Source organism: Hypanus sabinus, chromosome 24, assembly GCF_030144855.1.
Source record: "Hypanus sabinus isolate sHypSab1 chromosome 24, sHypSab1.hap1, whole genome shotgun sequence".
Taxonomy (NCBI): Eukaryota; Metazoa; Chordata; class Chondrichthyes; order Myliobatiformes; family Dasyatidae; genus Hypanus; species Hypanus sabinus.
Genome location: NC_082729.1, coordinates 12881308 through 12905133, shown reverse-complemented (window position 1 = coordinate 12905133; position 23826 = coordinate 12881308). Strand labels below are relative to the sequence as shown.

The following is a 23826-nucleotide window of genomic DNA, read 5'->3' as shown; positions in this document are numbered from 1 at the left end:
CTGATCGGCTTGACTTGTAAGAACCTTCGCTACATGAGGACTTTTTCAAACGAAGGGGGGGTGAATGTGGTGAACTATGTGCCTGTCGGGACACGCCCCTGCTGACTGCTCCTGTGGCTCCTCCCACAGGCCCCTGTATAAAGGAGACCTGCGGCCTGAAGATCGGCCTCAGTCTCCAGGACCTTGTATGATAGACACTCACTCCTGGTTCCTTCTTCCAGTCAATAAAAGCCGATATCTCGCCTACGTCTCAGTGTGAGTTATTGATGGTGCATCACTCCCCGCTGCCTGCACTGGGGAAAGCAGATCACAACCTGGTTTTGTTACAGCCCAGATATAAATCAATTGTGATGAGGCATCCCACTACCACACGCTCTTTTAGGAAGTGGACTCCTGAAACTGAACAGGCCCTGAGAGACTGCTTCGGTACTACCAACTGGGATGTACTGCAAGGGGGGGCTCTGTGGGGGCGTTGAGGAGGTCACTGACCGCACAACGGACTATATTAACTTTTGCGTGGACGCCGTTGTTCCTGTTAGAACTGTTCGCTGCTATCCTGATAATAAGCCCTGGATCACTAGCCACATCAAAGGCCTCCTAAACCAGAAGAAGAGGGCCTTTAAAGATGGCGATCAGTTGGAGCTTAAAAGAGTTCAGAAGGAACTCAGAGTACAGCTCGGGGGCAAAGGAGCAGTATAGGAGGAAGCTAGAACAAAACCATGAAGGAGGTGTGGGACGGGATGAAGATCATCACCGGATGTGGTGCAAAGCGGGGGGCAAACATAAGTGGAGATGTGGAGAAAACGAACCAGCTGAATAACTTCTTCAATAGGTTTGATAGCACAATCTCATCCTCACCGCAGAACTCCACACCAGGCTTGTCTCTCTACTTGTCCTCCCTCTCACTTCCCTCACAGGAAAATAGCCACTCACAGGAGATCTTACCCACGCCCAAGATTACGGCTGCACAGGTGAAAGGTCAACTGAGGAAGATCTGTACCAGCAAGGCGGCTGGACCGGATGGAGTATCCCCACGATTACTGAGGGCCTGTGTGTCTGAGCTGGGAGAACCCCTTCAGCGCATCTTCAACATGAGCCTGGAGCAGAAAAGGGTACCCAGACAGTGGAAAACATCCTGTATTGTCCCGGTACCGAAGAAACCACAACCAAGGGAGATGAATGACTTCAGACCTGTTGCTTTGACGTCGCACGTGATGAAGACCATGGAGCGGCTGATAATACAGAATCTGAGGCCACAAACCAGGCATGCCCGGGATCCTCTTTAGTTTGCGTATCAGGAGAAGGTGGGAGTGGAGGATGCTATCATGTACTTGCTGCACAAATCCCTCTCTCACCTGGACAGGGTCAGTGGTGCTGTGAGGATTACATTCCTGGACTTCTCTAGTGCCTTTAACACCATCCAGCCAGGATCTTAAGGAACAAGCTAACGGAGATGGGAGTAGACTCACACATGGTGGCTTGGATAACAGACTACTTGACAGACAGACCTCAGTATGTGCAGTTGGGAGACTGTAGGTCTGACACGGTGGTCAGCAGGGGACTGTGCTCTCTTCGGTCCTGTTCACCCTGTACACATCAGACTTCCAATATAACTTGGAGTCCTGCCATGTGCAGAAGTTCGCTGATGACACGGCCATAGTGGGGTGTGTCAGGAATGGTCAGGAGGAAGAGTATAGGAAACTGATACAGGACTTTGTGATATGGTGCAACTCAAACTACCTGCGTCTCAATATCACCAAGACCAAGGAGATGGTGGTGGACTTTAGGAGACCTAGGCCTCATATGGAGCCAGTGATCATTAATGGAGAATGTGTGGAGCAGGTTAAGACCTACAAGTATCTGGGAGTGCAGTTAGACTAGAAGCTAGACTGGACTGCCAACACAGATGCCCTGTGCAGGAAAGCACAGAGTCGACTGTACTTCCTCAGAAGACTGGCGTCATTCAATGATTGTAGTGAGATGCTGAAGATGTTCTATCGGTCAGTTGTGGAGAGCACCCTCTTCTTTGTGGTGGCGTGCTGGGGAGGCAGCATTAAGAAGAGGGATGCCTCACGTCTTAATGAGCTGGTAAGGAAGGCGGGCTCTGTCGTGGGCACAGAACTGGAGAGTATGAGATCGGTGGCAGAGCGGAGGGCGCTGAGTAGGCTACGGTCAATCATGGAAAACCCTGAACATCCTCTGCACAGCACCATCCAGAGACGGAGAAGCAGCTTCAGCGGCAGGTTGCTGTCAATGCAATGCTCCTCAGACAGGATGAAGAGATCATTACTCCCCAACGCCATTCGGCTCTACAATTCAACCACCAGGGGCGAGACATGTTAAAGTGCCGGGGTTAGAACTGAGCTTAAGTTACCACTCAATGCACTTTAGTAAACTATTTAAGAACCTTTCAAAAGCTATTAATGCTTTTTGGGAGGGTGATTTTGGATGCATATCATATTTATACTGAGTTAAATACTGTATGTAATTAGTTTTGCTACAATAAGTGTATGGGACACTGGAAAAATGTTGAATTTCCCCTTGGGGATGAATAAAGTATCTATCTATCTTTCACAGACTGTAGGTCCAGTGTGTGAACAAACGATGACTGCAGTATGAGCTCCAACCGTCATTGTGCACATTGGACTGGTTTAACTGTAATAGACTCTTGTACCTTTTCTCTTTCCTGTTAACGGTTTGATAAAGCTGAAATTTGTAAATATACTTTCTTTGTAAGTTTTATGCTGCGTGCGATTTTTTTTCATGTGAAGATGATATCCCTCAGATTTTAGTACAAATGTGCATGGCTGGTATTAAATAGTCAGCAATCCATAACTTAAAAAAAGTTTAACTCTTGTGGGATGGGACCTCCAGTATCCCTGACAGTTTCACCTGCAGGAAGTGCATTCAGCTGCAGCTCCTAACACTTCACATTAAAGAGTTGAAGCTGGAACTGGATGAACTCCAGATCACTTGGAGGCAGAGGGGGTGATACGACATATAAAGAGGTAGCGACTGGGGACAGTCAGGAAGGGCAAAAAGGTTAAACAGCCAGTGCAGGGTACCCCTGTGACCATACACCTCAGCAACAGGTATAATACTTTGGGTACTGTTGGGGGTGAATGATCTAGCAGAGGAAAGTCATAGCATTCAGGTCTCTGACAGAGTCTGACTGTCTCTCCGAAGGGAAGTGGGGAGAAATGAGCTGTGGTGATAGGGGATTTATTAGTTAGGGGGACAGAAAGCTGGTTCTGTGGACAGGAATAAGATTCCCAGATGGTATGTTGCCTCCTGGGTGCCAAGATCCAAAACATCTTGAATCAAGTCCTCAGCGTTCTAAAGTGGGAAGGTGAGCAGACAGAGGTTGTGGTCCATATAGATACCAATGACATAAGTAGGAAGAGGGATCAGGTTTTGCAAAGTGAGTTCAGGGAGTTAGGTGCTAACTATAGGGTTGTGATCTCAGGTTTGCTACCCATGCCATGTGCTAGTGAAGCCAGAAAAAGGAAGGTCATACAGTTTAACAAGTACAGTGGTTGTGGAGATAGATGCTAAGACCTCAAAGTCAGGTATCAAAAGTTAGCGTGTGCGACTAATATTCTGAACTGTATAGTTCAAAGCAAGAAAAATTGTAGGAAAGGCAGATGAGCTCAGGGTACGGATCAAAACATGGAATTATGATATTTCAGTCATTAGTGAGACTTGGTTGAAGGAGCCATAACTGGCAGCTCAATATTCCTGAGTTCTGTTGTTTTAGACAATGACAAAGTGGAAGGGATTAAAGGGGGAAGGGTGGCATTGCTAGTTAAGGAAAATGTCATGGCAGTGCTCAGTCAGGACAAACTGGAGAACTCGTCTAGTGAGCCTTTATGGATGAAACTACAGTAATAAGAAAGGTATAACCACATTAATGTGGCTTAAGACAGACCACTTAACAGTCCACGGGATTTAGAGGATCAAATTTGTTGATATCGAATATTGATATTGCAAGCAACACATGGGTTGTTATATGGTCCTCCATCAAATCTGCCCTCAACCATATCTCTTCCATTTCATGCAAGTCTGCCCTCACCCTGTCCTCCTTCATCCATCAGGGATGAAGTTCCTCTTGTCCTCACATACCACCCCACCAGTCTCCACCTCCTGCACATAATTCTCTGTAACTTCCGCCATATCCAACAGAATCCCTCTGCCAAGCTCAACTTTCCTTTCCGCCCCCCCCCCCCCCCAAACTTTCTGCTTTCTACAGGGATCTCTCCCTATGCGACTCACTTGTCCCTCCCCACTGAACTCCCTGCTGACATTTATTCCTGCAAGCAGAACAACTGCTACACCTACCCCTACACCCCCTCCCTCACTACCTACCATTCAGGACCCCAAACAGTCCTTCCAGGTGAGGCAACACTTCACCTGTGAGTCTGTTGAGGTCACTTACTGTATCTGGTGCTCCTGGTGTGGCTTCCTGAATATCAGTGAATCCCAACCTGGATTGGAAGACTGCTTTGACCTATGCTCTCTCCACAGCAGCAGAAACCTCCACCAAATGGTTCTTGCAGCGGTTGATCAGACTTGCACAATGGTGAGGAGGAATTTTAGATGATTCCTCCATTCAAAACTGTCCACACTCCCCCATGCCCAAAATAACAGGGAAGTCTAAAATTAGAGGGCATGGAAGCTAAGAGGGAAAAGATTTAAAAGGATGCAAGTTTTTCCACAACAGGTGGTAAGTACATAGAACAAGCTACTAGAGGAAGTGGTAGAGGCACATATAATTAGAACACAAAAAAGACATCCGAATAGGTAAAAAGGCTAGGAAAGGTTTAAAGAAATATGTAGGAAAAGCAGACCAAAAGGAATGAGTTCAGACAGCAACTTGGCTGGCATGGACTATTTAGACCAACAGAGCCAATTTCCTCACTATATAACAATGACTACTTCCCATGCCACTGGTCTCATTTCTGATCCACTAGGTCCAAAGAAAGACAATTTGAACATTTGACATGCAACACATTTGCTTAGGAAACCAACCATCCCAGACTGAAACAGAAATGTTTACAATGCCTCTACCTTACTTGAAACAATGGTTTGAATGTCAAAGTCACATTCTCATATCACCGTCATCCTACTTCACCCGCAAATTACTGCCTATATCTATTTCCAATCCTACCACACTTGATACTAAAGCCTACATTTGTACCTGTTCTCCCACTTCTTGAGCTACAAACCCAAGTTACACCAACTTTAGAACCTGTGCAATCCCAGTATATCTATTAATGCAGCCATCCCTTCACTTGTCTATGCCTTAAAACTTGCATTTTATTCACATACATATTTTATTCAATTAAACCATTCCAAAAGGTATAAAAGGCAGAGGTAATAACATAATGCAAAATCATTGTTTTATTATTCTAACACAAAAATTATATATTTGTACCACTTACACTGACAATATTTTTAAATCTATTCTATAATTCTAAATGACTTTATACAGTTAAAAAAGAAAAGAAAAATTCTAGGAAAATAATGGATGAACAAAAACTAAATTCTAATCTATGGGTTTTGATTTTTATGTTGCAACAGCAAAAACAAATATAATTCAGGTCCATATTCAATAACATACGATTTTGTCATAAAAGTTATGAAGCTACAAACCTGTTTTTTAACTAAGTTTGAGACAACTTATACACTACATAAACTATTAGGACACTTTATTCAACTGGATGCACAAGGGCAAGTGAAACATCTCATAAAACTGGCAATTTTAACAGACGTTCATAATTTTTGGCATTTGCAAAAAATTAAAGTTCCTACACTAACTAGTTAAATTATATCAATACATTTTGTTTCTTCTGATCATATTTATACAAAAATAAATGCTTATAAGACTTGGCATTAAGACCACTTAAATTCTCCATTTTAAATCCAAGCAGTAGCAGTAGTACACAATTTCCTCTGTTATGGCCTCAGAGACACGACGTGTCAGATGCTGTGCTACAGGACTATAGAACAGATGTTTGGAAAGGTCAAGCTGTTGCATTAAAATTACACAACAGAAACCAAGCAAAATGCCTAGAGGTATCACTGTTCCCTCTTCCAAATTCTATTTAAATTTACCCTCACTTTGTGTAATATCCAAGACATAGCCTCTGCAGGTTTTGGAACAGCTCAAATACTAAAAGCATGCTCAATTCACATTTATTCAGCATCCGTTGATCTGAAGTGATCCTCATCCACTGTCGAGTAAATGTGTCCTTCATTGCTCAGAAATTCCACAGCTTGCCTGTTTAAAATAAAACTGTAGCCATCAGACTTTGTTTAACATAAATTTATTGTAAGTATTTTTGCTAAACAAAAATGACACTAACTTGATAGCAACAATATTCATATTCTTCAGTGTTCTCTTCATGTAGTCGATGCTCATGCCCTCTTGTTCCCGACAATTTCGTATTAAATTCAGTACCTGAAGTAGTATTATTTTAGCAGCACAAAAACACAGATCAGTTTTCAATAATTTACTTTCAACTTTAAGATAACAATTCAAAAAAAGTCTGGTACAACAACAGTATGATTAGAACAGTGTAGCAATTAAAAGTGTCATTGGAGTTTGTTAGTATCACACACTATAACAACGCACATTGATAGGGTTGGGTATGCTGCAGTAAATAGAACTGGTGTTGCACAAAGGTGATGTAGAAACTAAATTATCTAATTCATATGAGAGGAAATATACAAAGGATGACTTGTGATCTCACTGGGTGTACAAATGACACCAAGTAAAAGATTAGACACACCAAGGCAAAGGAGATCCGTTGTAATGCAACTTTACACAAGTCAATTACAGTGGATGCAAAAGAATAAACGATATCTAAAGATTAGACATTTAAAGAGACAAGATGGATTATTATTAGACAAGGTTCATGCCAAGTTTGTTTTACCTGACTTTGTTGACTTGTTAGACCATTCATCAGAGCATCGTTAGCTCCAGCATACATTCCAACTGGACCTGCTTCATTTCGCACTGAACTGTGCAAAGCTAAAGAAGATCCTCCAGGGACAGACTAAAGAAATACAGACATGCAGGATAACAACTTTGTGAGAATATTTGGTTTAAATTGTAATGAATTTCAACCGTGCTGAGTATTCCCCAACCCCCAAATACTGGAATCCATGCATATAAATGATCATTTTTTCCCTGGGTCCTCAATCCCCTATCCTATCCATATCAAATCACTTAATGTTCACTCCACTAATAGAGGTCTTACCCGCACTGCCCTCCACCCCAGTGAATTAGTCAACTAGGAACAAGACACAAGACAAAGAAGCAGAATTAGGCCATTCAGCCTATTAAATGGCACAGTATGGCTTACGATCTCACAATGACTCTGTCATTCGATTATGGCTTATTTATTTTCTCTCTCAACCCCATCAGATGATTAATCTTAGCTCATGACCATTCACCTAATGAAACACTTTTCCAGTTCAGATTACCCAAGGTAGAAACAATTCAAAAGCCAACAATTATGAAGGGCAATTTCTCACTTTGTTACAGAGTTCAATATTAGGAACGTAATGACAGAAAGCCCAGGATTTCATAAATATTTTGTACACACCTGTGGTTTGTTCAGCAATAGATGGGCCTGCACCACCTCCAACATATGTGATGTTAGTTCGTTCATGTCTTCCAAAGGCATTATCTTAAAAGCTACCAAGCTCTTCTTGTTCTACCAAGAATAGATGCCACATGATCAAAACGCTGTTGAACAATTACACAGGATCTGAAACAGTTCTCAAAATTAAAGAATATGTACTGTAAAGCAATTACAGACTTTTTACAAGTAGAAGGCTAGTGGAATTTTGAGTACAGAAACAGGCACTTCAAGTCAATATAAATTATCAAGAACTTGACTACATTAATACTATTTTCCAGAATTCAGCTTTCTATGCTCTTGAACTTCAAACATACATCTAAGTACTTAAATGTTATGACAAATCCTCTTACTTTGGTGGACCAGTCTCCCAAGAATGACCATATCAAAGGTCAACTGGTCCATGTTAGTTATATCAATCTCATACTGCTCTTTAAGTATCCAATATGATTAGTTAGAAAGTGTCTCCTCTTAAAGCTATGCTGACTAAACACATTTCCTGCCTCTCCAAATAGAGTTTTTACTCCACCAATAATTTTCCTGTTATGTTATGACCTGTGGCTTCTCTTCCAGAATAAAGGTACCTTATCTGCCATCCTCTAGTTATCTAGCACTTATGCCTAGAGGATTTGAATTTTTATTTGTCAGAACTTCTGTAATCTCCCTTGCCTTCAAGAACAACCTGGGATACACCTCATTAAGCTTTAGGATTTTTTCCACTTTTAACCACACCTTTAACTTTTAACTTTTAACACACTTTTAACCGCACCCAATACCTCCTTTGCAAAGGAAATTTGTTCAGAAATTCTACTGCCTTGTCCTCACCCTTCTAGAGTAAATAATGAATTTTTGTCCAAACTCCTCAATTGAAGACTAATTGACCATCAGAATTAGAATTGTTTAAATACTGTTTCTCTCTCTGAGAATTTAGTTCTCTTCCACAAACAAAAAACTATCAAATGCTTCATTTATTCAAAGAAGCACATTCAGACTAACTATAATTCTACAAATAAAATTTTCCATTTTAAGAAAAAACACTAATCATTGCTACAATAACTGCATTTAAACTATACAAGTTCCTTACTTAAGTATTCAGTAGTCAGAAGGAATAATGAGAATAACATAGAACAAAAGCAACAATTTTCAAACCCAGATATCCCAAGATACAAAACTAATCAAGTTTAATAAATAATATCAATTGGACAAAGATCTATTGATGCTCCACAATTAACGATTACACCTTTGTGCATTACCTGAAACGATCGAAGATGCCCAGCTACTTTTACATAGGTGCCTGGAGGAACCACGATATTCTCACTTCCAGCTTCCTGCATTAAACAAAAATCAGTGGGAAAACAATCAGAAGTAGTATTTCAAACATAGCCGAGAGTAAACATAAACAAAATAAGAGCACACAAAATTAAAATGACAATGTACGCAGTTGAAGGGAAAGAAAATTGGCATCACATTAGACTAGTGGTCGCCAACCCATCAATCACCATCAACTGGTCGATCTTTGAGAATTTCCCAGTAGATCCCGAAAAAAAATGAGAAATAAACACACAAATACTGTTGAGAGATTGTTTCCAGGTTGCGGGGTTTTAGTTCTGTTCTTTCTGCCCAGTACATGTGCGTGTAGCTCCCCCGCACTACATAGTGTAATTCAGTGGTCCCCAACCACCAGGCCACGAGGAAATGACATGAGTCAGCTGCACCTTTCTTCATTCTCTGTCACATCCACTGTTGAACTTGAACACATGTAAGGTCATCAGTCGTCTAAACGCAGTGACACCCTCACGTGGCCAGTTGGAAGTGCTGTTGCTACTGGACTGGAGCACAGACAGATGGGTGCCACCTCTAAACTTATTCATCACATTGAATGTTCGTGGGGAACCCGGTGCTAAAGTATTCGTAGATGACCTAATTCGGTCTCAGCGTAGCAGAGCAGCTACCTCGCTGCGATCTACTAAAACAAACTTTTGTCAGCTGATAGATCCTATGGGGGGGGCGTGTCCTGTCACACTCCTCGTTCATTTGCTCTCTCCGGACTGCGACCTCCACGGCCCCGGTACGGGGACCTCTGGTCCTTACCTTTTCCTCGCACCCCACCCACGACCAGCCGCATCTGGCCAAGGCAGTTGGCGGGCGGGAGGCTGTCTAATGAGTCAATAAAGCCCTCAGAACTGCTTCGGTACCTTGAGTCCAAACACCCTGCACTTAAAAGACAAACGCGTTGAGTTTTTTCAGTGGAAAAAACATGAGCAAGCGGGAAAGAAGCTAAATGCCGAAAGCCGCAAAAACTAAATTGCGGGATAGATTGGACATAAGGAACCTGCTTCGAGTATCGCTGTATTCTGGTTGTGTTTAACACCCCCCCACCCTGGTGTTTATACATTATTTCCACTTCCGGGTTGAGGGGTTTTACTTCCAGTCTTTTCTGCCCAGTGTGTATGTGTGTAACTAATCGATCTGGGGTCGATCTCGCCTTTCATTAAGGCCGAGGTAGGGGATCTTGGGCTTAAAAAGGTTGGTGACCACTACATTAGATCAACAGCAAAATGTGCATTATTCAGAAATAGCAAATAAAGGTGTTACGCATTTGGCAAAAAACAGCTAACTAAAATGTGTTAGTGACTAAATTCTAGAAAATGACTTCACGATTGTCTGTGTTGGGTGGAACTGCCTTCATCAGGTTCCACAGATCTATTGGGTGAAATTACTTCTTCCCCATGGGACCCCACAAATGGCTTTTCCCTTAAATATCAATGAAAGTCCTTTTGTAAGTTTTTCTTTCCATCACCTGGAGATTATAAACATATGGAAAAAGGTTTTCCATAGCCCATAGTTTCTCCCCATCTCTTCAAACATACCTCAAGTCTTTGAAGCATCCAAGGAGTTAGCTTGTATTTTTCTCTATTATATTGATTTTAAACATGTTAAATTTCTCCTTCATTCCTGTTTTACAGCGGTTGGCACCCAGTGCATTACCGCCACCTTCTGTTCCAGAGTGTGGATCAGACGATAGACTTACATTCTAAATCACTTCACCCAATCTCTCACACACCCCCCCCTTAATCAACACTTTAAGGCAGTTACTGAAATAGTTGAATATTTAGGTTATGGGCCAAATGTTGGTAAATAAGATTAGTTTGGATAGACCATATTTGCTGGCATGGACTGGTTGGGACAAAGAGCCTATTTCCATGTTGTTTAACTCGGACTAGAATAAAGGGGATATGTGTAAAACCACAGCTATGCAAAAACAAGGTGCAATAAGTACAGTCCAGCCATCAGTACTTCTGGGTTTGGATTACCAGAACGTTATCTGTATGCCAAAACTTAAACGATATTAAGACAACATCTTTTAAGTTTATGTTTTATTTATGGAATGTGACTAGTGGGGTACCGCAAAGCTCAGTACTGGGACTCCAGTTGTTTACAATATATATTAATGATTTAGACGAGGGAATTAAATGCAGCATCTCCAAGTTTGCGGATGACACGAAGCTGGGCGGCGGTGTTAGCTGTGAGGAGGATGCTAAGAGGATGCAGGGTGACTTGGATAGGTTAGGTGAATGGGCAAATTCATGGCAGATGCAATTTAATGTGGATAAATGTGAGGTTATCCACTTTGGTTACAAGAACAGGAAAACAGATTATTATCCGAACGGTGGCCGATTAGGAAAAGGGGAGGTGCAACGAGACCTGGGTGTCATTGTACACCAGTCACTGAAGGTGGGCATGCAGGTACAGCAGGCGGTGAAAAAGGCAAATGGTATGTTGGCATTCATAGCAAAAGGATTTGAGTACGGGAGCAGGGGGATTCTACTGCAGTTGTACAAGGCCTTGGTGAGACTGCACCTAGAATATTGTGTGCAGTTTTGGTCCCCTAATCTGAGGAAAGACATTCTTGCCATAGAAGGAGTACAGAGAAGGCTCACCAGATTGATTCCTGGGATGGCAGGACTTTCATATGAAGAAAGACTGGATCGACTAGGCTTATACTCACTGGAATTTAGAAGATTGAGGGGGCATCTTATCGAAACATATAAAATTCTAAAGGGATTGGACAGCCTAGATGCAGATAGATTGTTTCTGATGTTGGGGAAGTCCAGAACGAGGGGTCACAGTTTAAGGATAAAGGGGAAGCCTCTTTAGGACCAAGATGAGGAAAAACTTCTTCACACAGAGAGTGGTGAACCTGTGGAATTCTCTGCCACAGGGAACAGTTGAGGCCGGTTCATTGGCTATATTTAAGAGGAAGTTAGATATGGCCCTTGTGGCTAAAGGGATCAGGGGGTATGGAGAGAAAGCAGGTACAGGGTTCTGAGTTGGATGATCAGCCATGATCATACTGAATGGCAGTGCAGGCTCGAAGGACCGAATGGCCTACTCCTGCACCTATTTTCTATGTTTCTATGTGTTGTTGATTATCCATCTGTAATTGTTCTGTGCCTTGATTACCATCCCGTGTCTCTAAAATGAAGGGGGTTATGTGCTATATACAGGCCATTATACAAATGTTGAGAGATTCCAAATGCAGAAGAAACTGGGTGTGTCAGTGTATTGTTCTCAAAAAGTTGGCATGTAGATAGTTGAGAAAATAATAACATTAGTTATTGCAAGGAAAATTTCATATAAAATAAGCATGATAGAATGGCAGAGCAGACTTGATGGGCCAAATGGCCTGATTCTGCTCCTATGGCTTATGGACAAGGGGCAGGTTAGAAAATAACATTGCGTGTAGAATACAGAATTTACTGTCACAAGCACTAAAGGATTAATTACTGTAAAGGGGAAATAGTTAAGTTACAGATGAAAGTAGAAACACTATTAGATTTTATCATAAACAGAATTTTACAACTGCTAAATTATCTACATCATGAGATTATCAGATTCAACTTTTTAAAAGATTATTCAGCACATTTGGACATGGCATCTTTTAATAGTATGCACACTGACACACATCAGAAGCAACAAAGGTCACCTGTTATTTGATTTTATACTTAAGAGGTAGTAAAAGAATGCAACATTGAGCACATTATGTGGCTTGTTAACTTACATCTGTATCTACCCATTGTCTCACATCCATGGGAGGTCCCGTCATATCATCCAACTTGTATAAGATATTTGTTGGGGCTTTTTCTGAATCTTTGATTATGCCAACCACAGTAACCTGCAAAATCATAAAAACAGAAAAAATTGCAAATACTTCGTTCAGAAAGCAGATGCAGAGAAAAACTCGCAGTGTTTCAGATTTCCAGCATCTGCCATTTTCTTTTCCTTTAAGTTGTATTACGAGCTACTCATTCCACCAGATAAAAATTAGCAACATTCAATTAAAATTTTGTCAATATGAGTTGTCACAAGTTAAATCCTTTTGTTACATTATTTTTTTAATAAATTTTATCATTTGCTGAACTGCTTTTAAGGTTTCTGTTACCAACCAATTTCTAGTAGGGCATATCCTCTAACCATGCAACACAAACACACTTACTGGTTACTCAACACCTGCCATTATCTGCAACACCTGTAGTCTCCTCAACATTACCGAAACCAGATAGAGATTTGGTGACTGCATTCAGTTTGCAGGAGTGACAGTGAGCTTTTGGATCCCTGCCACCAATTCTCAATTCCATACTGGGTTTGAACTCTTTCTGTAGCCAGCATTATTATGACAAGTGACTTTTTTAGTGCAAGTGATATGCGCTTTGCAGGTCAAGTCAATATTTACTTAAAAAGGCGGCCTATCTCAAACTACTGGAAACCTTGAGATTTGGGGATATACACAATTCTGTCAGGTGCAAGATTCCACGATTTTGACCTTACAACAGCAATACATTTTCTAGACAACAGTGTGTGTGGGTTAGAGGACAACTTCCAGATGGTTATCTTGCCATGCTTTTGTTTCTTATTCCATAGATCGAGCATTACATTTGTATATCTAGCATTGTTTTTATTTCAAAACTACGAATCACTTTCTATCTGGTGATAGGCTTCCTCATCCACACTATTTACGGACTGCAAACATCAATTCATGTATTACCCAACAGATAAATCCAGTGCAACCAATAAAGATCCTTTTATTCCCATCTTTTGCTTTCTGTTCAATAACCAGTTTTCAATCTGTCAGCATATTGCCTTCACCTCCAAGGTCTAACCTCCTTTCCAATGGCTTTTGTTGAACATTATTAAAAGCCACCCAAAAAATCCAAACATACAAAATCCACTGACCCGTCATTATCCATTCTGCTAGTCACATCCTCACAGATAGTCAGAAATTATTTTACTTTCATAGCCATACCAACTTTGCTCAATTCTGTTATTCATTTCCATGTGTTCCATTAATAGATTCCAGAATTTTCCTACTGAGGTTCAGTGAACAGATTGACACTTAGTACCACCCAGTCCACAGAAACAATTCAAGAATCAATACTATTTTGGAAGATAACTCGTATTTACCACCTTTCAAAATATTGGTCATCTTAGAGATATATGGTGTATTTGTATATTGCTGGAAAATGTTATAAACAAATAATTTTAGAGCAGAAAATAAAAACCATCACTACAAAGATATTCACCCATAAATTGATGTTAGTTTAAAATTAATCTACAGCAGGAGTTCCCAACCTTTTTTATGACATGCAGCCTTACCATTAAGCAAGGGGTCCATAGAGCCCAGGTTGGAAACCCCTGCTCTATAGGTATAGTACTCATACATACTTAAGACCTAAGGTTCTCATTCACCTGAGACAACTCCACCTCTCCAATTCTGAAAATATCCTCTGTTTGTGTTGCAGACATCAGCTGTGACACTGTACAAGGAACGATTTGCTGGGTCCGGGATCTCTATTTGAGTGAAAACAAAGTTAACCCTTTGAAGCTTTGGCTTAACAGATCCTTTATGTCTAAACAAAAAAAAAGTAACCATTTTAAAGGACATTAAAAAAATGTAACCGTGTTAAAGGACACGACTATTCATATGTTGTTCTCTAAGAAGACAATTAGTCCGATGGATTTTAAGTATTTAAGTCATATTTTTGATTAGTCATCATGTTTATCCCTAAAATATTTTTTCCTATTTTAAAATTACTCTTAATAAATCACTAAGATGTTTGCCATAAATAGCTTTACTTTATTTGCCTCTTGCTCAGTCAGGAAAATGGCAACATCGTAACACTACAAAGATACAAATGGTTTCAAGTGAACCATTTTGGTGCAGTAAAAAAATATGCAACTCTTAAAATTATTAATAAGTAACAACGCTATTCTTTCCAAGATTTTTTTTAAACAACTTAAAGGCAAGATTACAATGTATTAATTAACTTTGCTCAAAGGCAACAATAGTAATTGGATTTATTGTCACATAGTGGAAAAACTGTTTTGCAAGTGCATGGAGGTAGTACAATGGGGAAATCAGTAACAATAAAGAATACAGTGTTATTGTTACAAAGTGTTCATAAATAAGGTGCAAGTGCCCTGAGACCAACCCAACAGGGCAATGAAGCATTCGTGATCCTTTAACCCAAACATTCAAGAATATTTAGTTAAAGAGTTACCTGCATAGGCTGTGCACTGTGCCGTTCTATACTCTGCTAGGACCCTGGCTTAAATATTTGCATTTTATTGACCCTAAGTCACTCATGATTTCATTTGGAGAGGTTGCCTGCTCAAGCAGTGTGACTGCTCACTTCTGAGATTTAAGTTTCTGGCAGCATTTTGTTGGTGTATGTTTTATCGGCATATCATTCTTGCATGGGGCAAAGCCATCTTCTATGCTTTTCCTGTTTTAATATATATGCTGCAAAAGTAGTGAATAGGACCATTCTGGTAGAAAAAAGTGTGCTCCATCTGCAGGATGGAAAAGCTGTACAGTCAGAAGGAGAGACAACACCCATAATATAGGCTAAGAGGTGAAGAACTAACTAGGCACCAGGAGATCTGTCAATATGTGCTTGGAATATGGAATAGGTGCTTGCAGTCCCCAGCAATTGAGCTTTAACTGCAATTCTGAGCTACTGTACAACTAGGCTGGCTGAAACAACACTAGCCCTCACAGGCAATCTCTCCACATCAAACCCATGGTTCCAATTCTGCGTGCTTGTGATGAAAAGGCTGGGATTCACATCAGGTTTGTACACAATAATGGACAGCAACAGGAGAGTAGTGACTCAGGCCAGATCCCAGTACTGCAATGAGAAGGAAAGGTGTTGCCTGAGGTTTCTGGCAAAACAGTTCTGCAGCCTTTCATTCATAATACTATTGTAACCCATTGTAGTAGTTTTGCCCCTGGAGAAATATTCTCACTGTTAAGCATGGTACCAATGTACTACAGCATGGCACACACTTTTTATTTTATATATATATAAAATCAGAACCAAAAAAAAGTCAAACCAAATAGCCAAATAAAAAGCTGTTATTTTTGTTCATTTAAAACAAGTCAAAAGGAAAAGAATATAACTTGCATAATCTAAAGAAATTGCAAACAAAAAATCAGTAAAACACGTAGCACTGGCCATTTAAACAAGAACCAAGAATTTTCAAATTAAAAATCTTAACATTGTGTCCCAAAATTCTGGGCTGTGCTTATGAATCCAATTCTATTGAAGTACTTACTGTTTTCCTGTCACTCTGACTACCTCCAACTGGAGAACCAAATCCACCAGGCGACTGCATGTAGCCCCCACCTCCTGAACCAGTATCTCCAAAATTTCCATAACCACTATCGAAAGAGCCTAGCAAAAAAAAAGTGCTACAAATCAGTCACAGAAGTAGAAAATACTATTTCATACAAATAACTACCTACTGCTCTTTTCAAAGAGTACTTCTGCCTCCGCCCCTGTTGCTAGGTTGTTTCAGGAACTAGTCACTGATAAAGGAATAGCAGTTTATTTCTAATTCAGAATGTTATACAACTGAGAATAAATCAGGTGTTGGTATCTCCACATCCCAACTACCATTGTTGTTCTTCACAATAGTGGTTGCTAGTTTGGAAGATGCTGTCAAAATAGCCCTGGTGTTTAACTACTATGCATTTTGTAGAACGGTGTACTTGCAGTCACACTGATAGTAATCAAACTTAAGAGGGGATAGGGTGCCAGGTTATGATAAACTGCTTGAACATTACTGCTGATGTACTCATCTTTGCAACTGCGGAGTATTATCAAGCATCTGACCTGTACCCTGAAAATGATGGAAAGGACATATGTAGGAAGGCAACTCATTCACAAGATTACAGGCCTGAACCATTTTTGCAGCCACAGCATTTATGCAATTATCCACTCGCTTTTTTGATCAGTGGTGACCCACCCAAGATATTGGTGAAGAGGTACTTGCTGATGGCAATACCATTGGATATCAAGAGCAGCTGACTAGGTTCTGTGATGGAGATAGTTATCAGCTCGTACTTTACAGCAGACTCAATGGGCCAAGTGGCCCAAATCTGTCTCTTTTTATGTTTGTGTCTGAATATTGTCTAAGTTTTGTTGCATTGAGGCACAGAATGAGTTGATCTGAACTAAACATTCTTTGTTTCAAGGGCTCTACAGTTTGATGTTTAATATTCTGTGTGCTATTTGTTCTTTTTTTGCTATTTGTGTGATCTGTTCTTTTTATTGGGTATTTGGTATTGCATGGCATTTCTTTGTTTTGTTGCTGCCTGCGGGAAGACAAACCTCAGGGTTGCATATGGCATACATACTTTAATAAATGTACTTTGAATCTTGGCAAACTTATCTAAGCAATCCAGTTAACCTCAAGGTGCACGTTAATTGAAATAGCCAGTTTGTCCAACCCAGGACATGCCTTGAGGAACCACTTCGGTGTGCATTTACAAAGTTTTACAACGTTACAGGAAGCAGTGATTCAATCCTTTTGATCCACACAGCTACTTGAACATCTCCAGGATGTGGAAGGAAACACAGTAACAGGGAGAGTGTGGAAGCTCCTAGGTAAGTAACTAACATTATCAGTATCAGTAACACATTCTGAACCCTTGACTTCTACCACTTAAGCATGCATATCTAATTGCCTCCTGAACATTATCGTCAAATGTTTGGAGGTAGCAGTGTAGCGTAGTGGTTAGCACAACGCTTTACAATATAGATGACCTGGGTTCAATTCCCGCCACTGGCCGTAAGGAGTTTGTACGTTCTCCCCGTGGGAGTTTCCTCTGGGTGCTCCAGTTTCCTCCCACAGTCCAAAATCGTACTGGTTGGTAGGCTGGAGTGATACTGAATCCCCAGTAAACACTGTCAATTTAACCCATGCAAACACAGGAATACAGATTCAAAATAATAATTACCCTCAGAATGACATGCCTCTCATTATCTTGGTCCATGGGACACAAGCTGGGCCTGATCAACCCTGGTCATTGTATATAGTCTTGTGATGGCGGTAGGGACTATTCCACTCTGTATGTTGATAAAATCTGCTTCCTCCACCTACCACTTTCTGCATAAGGAAAAATTGCCTCAAGTCTCCTTAAACTTTCCTTTCAGATTAAAACTAGACCCTCTAGTACCTTAATATTTGCAACCTGGGGAAAAGTCTACTTACTCTGGGTATGGCCCTCATAATTTTACAATCTTCTGTCAGGTGACCCCCACCCCGCTTCTTATATCCCAGAGAAAACAAACCAGGTTAGTTCAACCCGCCCTTGTTGCTAATACTCCGGCCCAGCCTTCATCTTGGTTAGCCCCTTCTGGCTGGCAAAGCAGTAGCCAGAACTCCACACAATACCTGAAATACGGCCTGACCAAAACTACAAAATGACGCAAGTCTTACATGATTTAAAGTCGTGCATTTTACAAATGTAAATACTATTTTCCCTCCTTGATAAATTGCAATGGATCAGCGCTCCTCACGTCTGAAATTCAGTGTGGCAGCCGTAATGTCACTACTGTTGCAATGCTCTTTGTACAAAAAGAAGTTTTGTAAAGTTAGTAATTCTCATGCACTTTGGCGAGAGAAGCCTGGAAAACTTAATTATGGTGCAGGTGGATAATCGTCCCCATCTGGAGATTATCCCTTTTCTTCTACTCGAGGGTATCCTTTCTTTACTGAAACAGGTCGCATCTCCACTGCAGCCCCTTCCCTTAGTCCAAACACCTCCAGAGGCCAGTGGGCCCCCCATTCTCCCAGCCCCGTCCTGTTGACGTTTGCACACTTCCAAACTTCCTTCAGTCTTACAACCTCTGCCCACACCAAAGACAGTGGGCAGAGTGCGGCGAGCCGGGTGGGCTGAGCTCCTCAGCGCACGGCCGGAGGCAGCCCTCACTCACCCGCGTTGTTCCACATCATTTCTCCTCAGCAAGCGGTCGGCGATCCGGCGGACGAAACTACGCGCGCCACTCGGCCAAAACCCGCCAAACGGGCCTCGAGGAGCCGCCGACCTCTCACGCTTCCGCGTACTCAAAGCCTCGGCCAATCAGTGCCTAGGATGGCACGGGGTGCTGAGGCCTCCTCCCCTCCCTTCGGAAGTACGCCATAACGCGACACTCAGACTGTCATTGGCTGAAGGCTGTGAAGAGGTTGGTCAGAAGACGATTAAAAAGCCCAGCCGACTAGTTATATACTTTCTCGCCCTTTTCTCTATGTCTTCTGAGTTTGGTGTACAGTTTAGAGAGAAAAAAAAATATGAAGTATTTTCTCATGCCGAGAATTTACCGTTAGGAAGAGTTAAAGGAGCCTGCAGACCCAGACTGAACGATTCAGAAACACAAGAAAGTCCAGAAATCCAAAGCAACACACACAAATCGCTGCTGCCTGACCGACTGAATGCCTCCAGAATTTTGTGTATGTTCCTCCACGATTCAGTACGGCTTCTTCCCCTCCGTCACCTGATGTCGTTTTGCACTAATTTATTTTCGCATTTATAGCGATTTTATGTCTTTACACCGGATTGCTGCCGCAAGACAACTAAGTTCACGGCAAATGACAGTGACATTAAACCTGACTGAATCTGAATTCGGATTGAGACAGTATCTTCTTATTTACTTTCATTGTAAAAATGCACTGTATAAAAGAAGTACAAACATTCGTTTTGTACATTTATAGTGTCGTTCAGTCTATAGGGTTTGTAATGTTATTGATTCTATATATATTGTGAGTTTGGGAATCACCATAGCATGCATTCATCATGGTTGATCATTTATAGGGGATCTGTGTACACTATATTTTTTTAGTGAAACAAAACTCAGTAGAGATATAACTAAGTGGTTAAGGCGTTGGGCTAGTGATCTGAAGGTCGTGAGTTCGAGCCTCAGCAAAGCAAATTAACATTGCTCGTGCACGTTTACAGCCCAGCAGCAGCGGTTGGTTCAGTATGAAAGCGAAGACAAAAACTATCTGAAATATTATCTGAATATATAGAATATGAAATGCCTTTGCGGCAGGAGTACAATACAATATATAATAATAGAAAAAAAACATGAATTACAGAAAATATATATATAAAATATTAAATAAATAGTACAAAATAGAATTTTTTTAAAAAGTAGTGAGGTAGTGTTCTGCCTTTGCAGTATTCATGGGATGTGTGCTTAGCCCACTGCTCTGCTCTCTCTACACACATGACTGTGTAGCTAGGCATAGCAGAAATGCCATCTATAAATTTGCTGGTGATGCAACCATTGTTGGCAGAATCTCAGATGGAGATGAGTGGGCATACAGGAGTGAGATAAACTAGCCAGTTAAGTGGTGTAGCAGCAACAACCTTGTTTTTGAATCATTGATTGTGTGGCTTCAGGCTTCTGTATCTCCTCCCTGATGATAGCAAAGAGAAGAAGGCATGACCTGGGTGATGGGGGTCCTTAATGATGGATGTCACCTTTGCAAGCATCGCTCCTTGAAGGTGTCCTTTGTAACACAGCTGCTCAAGACAAACCTTGACAAGGACACTTGCATCTTTTTTCAGACATTCTTTGCAAATGCACAATCCACAGAGATGAGCGATAACCTCGTCCTTGATCTGAGGGCAGCATGGATTGGGGGTGAACCTCCAAATATGCAGAAGAATCAGACAGGAAGAACTTCTTTTACTGTCAGCCAAGCAAGACCTTGGTGCTCATCGGTGAGTTCTGGTGATGCCAAGTGTATTGACAGTCTTCCACAGAATTATCCTGCGGAATCCCTGAAGTCCTTCTCCCACAGTGCATGCTAACTGCCGCCTGATGAACTTGTGTCCAAAGATGTTTTATTGAAAGAACTTTTCCATGAAGGACAAATAATGCAGCAGTGTACTACTGAATGGGTCATTGCTTAACAGTGGGGCCAGGCAATCCTTTGCAATATGAGTCAAGTACAAGGCTATGTACATCAGTGTTAGATATAGCTTGGTGCATCCATACACACAAAGGTGTCATCAGGGTGAGTGCGATGGTGGGTATGCTTTCCCCCACCCCACTGTTGAGAGACTTATCTATGGTCACCCACCGGACACATTACTGTTTGAATCCCTAGATGAAATAAAAAAGGACTGACTTGGAAGAGGGTTCAGAGAAGATTCACGAGAATGATTCCAGGAATGAGAGGGTTACCATATGAGGAAAGTCTGGCAGCTCTTGAGCTGTATTCCCTAGAGTTCAGGAGAATGAGGGGGCATCTCATAGAAACATTCCAAATGTTAAAAGGCCTGAACAGATTAGATATGGCAGTTATTTACCATGGTAGGGGATTCTAGGACAAGAGGGTACGACTTCAGGATTGAAGGATGTTCACTTAGAACTGAGACGCAGGCGGTAGTCAGGGGGCGGTAAATTTGTGGAATTTGTTGCCACAAGTGGCTGTTGAGGCCAAGTCATTGGATGTATTTAAGGCAGAGATCGATAGTTTCTTGATTAGACAGGGAATCAAAAGGTATGGGGTGAAACAGGGGAGTGGGGATGACTGAAAGAATTGGATCAGCCCATGATTGAATGGCAGAGCAGACTCGATGGACCAAATGGCCTACTGCTCCTATATCTTATGGTCTTCTGATCTTAAGAAACATAAAACAGACTATTAACATTTCCATGGTAGGCAATATTTATCTAAAGTTAATACTGTTACCTTGTAGAATGAGACAGAAAAGATGTATTGTGAATAAGGGATTGACAGAGAAATTAAAATATTTGCAATTGTATTTACAGAAGAAGATAGTAAAAAAACCTTCCAGAAATAATGCAACACAACAGTTCTTGAGAGAACAAGGAGCTGAAGGCAATTACCATTACAAGGAAAGTATGGAGAAACTGAAAGCTGATAAATTCCCAGGAATTAATAACCTGCCTCTCAATTAACATGTGCAAAATGTAGGCAGCATCTATGGAGGGGAAAAAACAGTTGACATTTTGGGTATCTCAAGATTTTGGAATTAGTACCTTAGAGTTGTGTTTGCACTGTTCAACATTTTGTGAACTCCCATCGGTTCAGGAAAAGTTTCCATAACTAGAAGACAGGAAATGTAATCCCAGAAGTTAAGCAAAGAGATCATCATCATCATTATTGCCTGTTACACTGCTGGTGTTTAGGGCAGCAATGAAGGCCTTTCATCTCTGGCTATGTTCAGGGCTTCCTTCATCATGCCAGTAGCTTCCTCTTGGTTTTCACTACCTCTGTCTTGCAAGTTATGGGTGGAGACTCAGGAATACCATCGCACGCAGGTGAAGAAGGATTCTTCATTGCTGTTTCCATAACAATTTTGTTTTGGCAGTCAGGGCTGTTAGCCCTGAGCTGACCCCCCAAACCTGGAGGACCAGTGGACCACTCTTAATCTGGCCTCTACCCTTTGACCTGTTTGGCATGGGTGACCTTACCAAGAGCCAAAGCATAAAGCCCTGACTCCAGCCAACATAGCTCTCTGGGTCATTGAGGCACACAAGCCTCCAAACCATGACTAGGTTATGGTCCTCTTGGAGGTAAGGAAAGAGAGAGAAGTGAAGAACAGCTTAATATATGCAACAAGGAAATTCAAGAATATCGTTAAGGGACTTGCTGGGCAGTAAAACAAGGAACAGGCTGAATCAGCAAGGTTTTATGAAAGGCAGGTCATGCAGTTTCCTCATGTTGTAAGAGTGAATCATTGGATCTGATGTATTTTGGACTTACAGAAGACTGGATGAGATGCTATGCAAAGAGTTATTAAAATAAAATACAACCCACTGTTCTGATGATAATATACTGGTATAGATTGAAGATTGGTTAACTGACAGAAAACATAATTTCTAGGTTAGGAACATGTTGATAGCAGATTGCCACAATAATCATTTCACTAGCTGTACCAAATCTATATTAATGAATTGAATTGAATCTATAGATACACTGGAAATGCAAGCAACACTCAAAAATTTTGGAGGAACTCAGCAGGACAGTCAGCATCTCCTGCTGAAAGGTCTCAGCCCAAAACGTCAACTATACATTTTTCCATAAATGCTGTCTGGCCTGCTGAGTTCCTCCAGCATTTTCCATGTGTTTTAATGAATTGAATGTTGGTGGGTTTGCTAATGATACAAAGTTGGGTGCCACACAAGAGGTTATTAAACAGAATTATCCAGCATTGTTTGGGGTAATACACCGGCATGTTGCTTTGATAGAATAATGCAGAAACGATTCAGGCATTAAATACAGTAAATAAAAAAGAGTGTGGCATATATAATGTGGAAAAATGTGGGACATCCAGTTAGACAGAAATTGTATGGCCAAGATATATTTAAATGTTGGAGACTGAAGGATGTGAATGTTCATTGAGATCAGGGTTACTTTGAATCTGCTTATTCTCTGAAAGACAAACCTCCATTCCAGGAATCAATCTGTGAAACTTTATTGTATTCCTTCTAATGTAAACATATCTTTATTTAGATGGGCGCAATATTCCAGAAAAAGTAAAATATTAGTCCCAATTCTAATGAATGACAGTAAGCATGACCCTAGTTCTGCTTTTGTTTCTTACACCCTTACTTAGGTTTTTAATAAGGAAAGTTGATTGACAGACTCGATGGGCCAAATGGATTAATTTTGCTCCTGTATCTTATGGGCTTATGGACAGAAAGTTAGAGAGTAGTTGAAGAAAAGAAAATTCCAGACTTTGGTGTTCCCTGTCTCAAAGGATAGACTAGGCAGAAATCCTCACTGCATTTATGAGCAACTTGAAACACCAAAACCTGCTGAAATTGGGATTAGCATCATCTTTTTTTAGCTGGTC

The 23826-nt window shown here is 41.1% G+C and overlaps 1 protein-coding gene across 1 annotated transcript; it reads right to left on the bottom strand.

Moving 5' to 3' along the window:
* Positions 1-5427: 5427 nt before the first annotated feature.
* rpa2 (replication protein A2) lies at positions 5428-19064 on the bottom strand. Its single transcript, XM_059949293.1, has 9 exons — positions 18929-19064; positions 16263-16381; positions 14394-14495; positions 12709-12822; positions 8900-8974; positions 7611-7721; positions 6936-7058; positions 6366-6460; positions 5428-6280 (listed from the first exon to the last, which is right to left on the bottom strand). Exons 1-9 carry the CDS (start codon positions 18945-18947, stop codon positions 6196-6198), a joined length of 843 nt encoding a protein of 280 aa, XP_059805276.1. The 5' UTR covers positions 18948-19064; the 3' UTR covers positions 5428-6195.
* Positions 19065-23826: the final 4762 nt, after the last annotated feature.

What these genes read in the sequence shown, in the direction of transcription:
- rpa2 (XM_059949293.1), bottom strand. An exon ending in TAACAAGTCAACAAAGTCAG is followed by an intron (nt 6,461 to 6,935) that starts GTAAAACAAACT and finishes ATACTACTTCAG; the next exon opens with GTACTGAATTTAATACGAAA. An exon ending in ATGAATATTGTTGCTATCAA is followed by an intron (nt 6,281 to 6,365) that starts GTTAGTGTCATT and finishes TATTTTAAACAG; the next exon opens with GCAAGCTGTGGAATTTCTGA.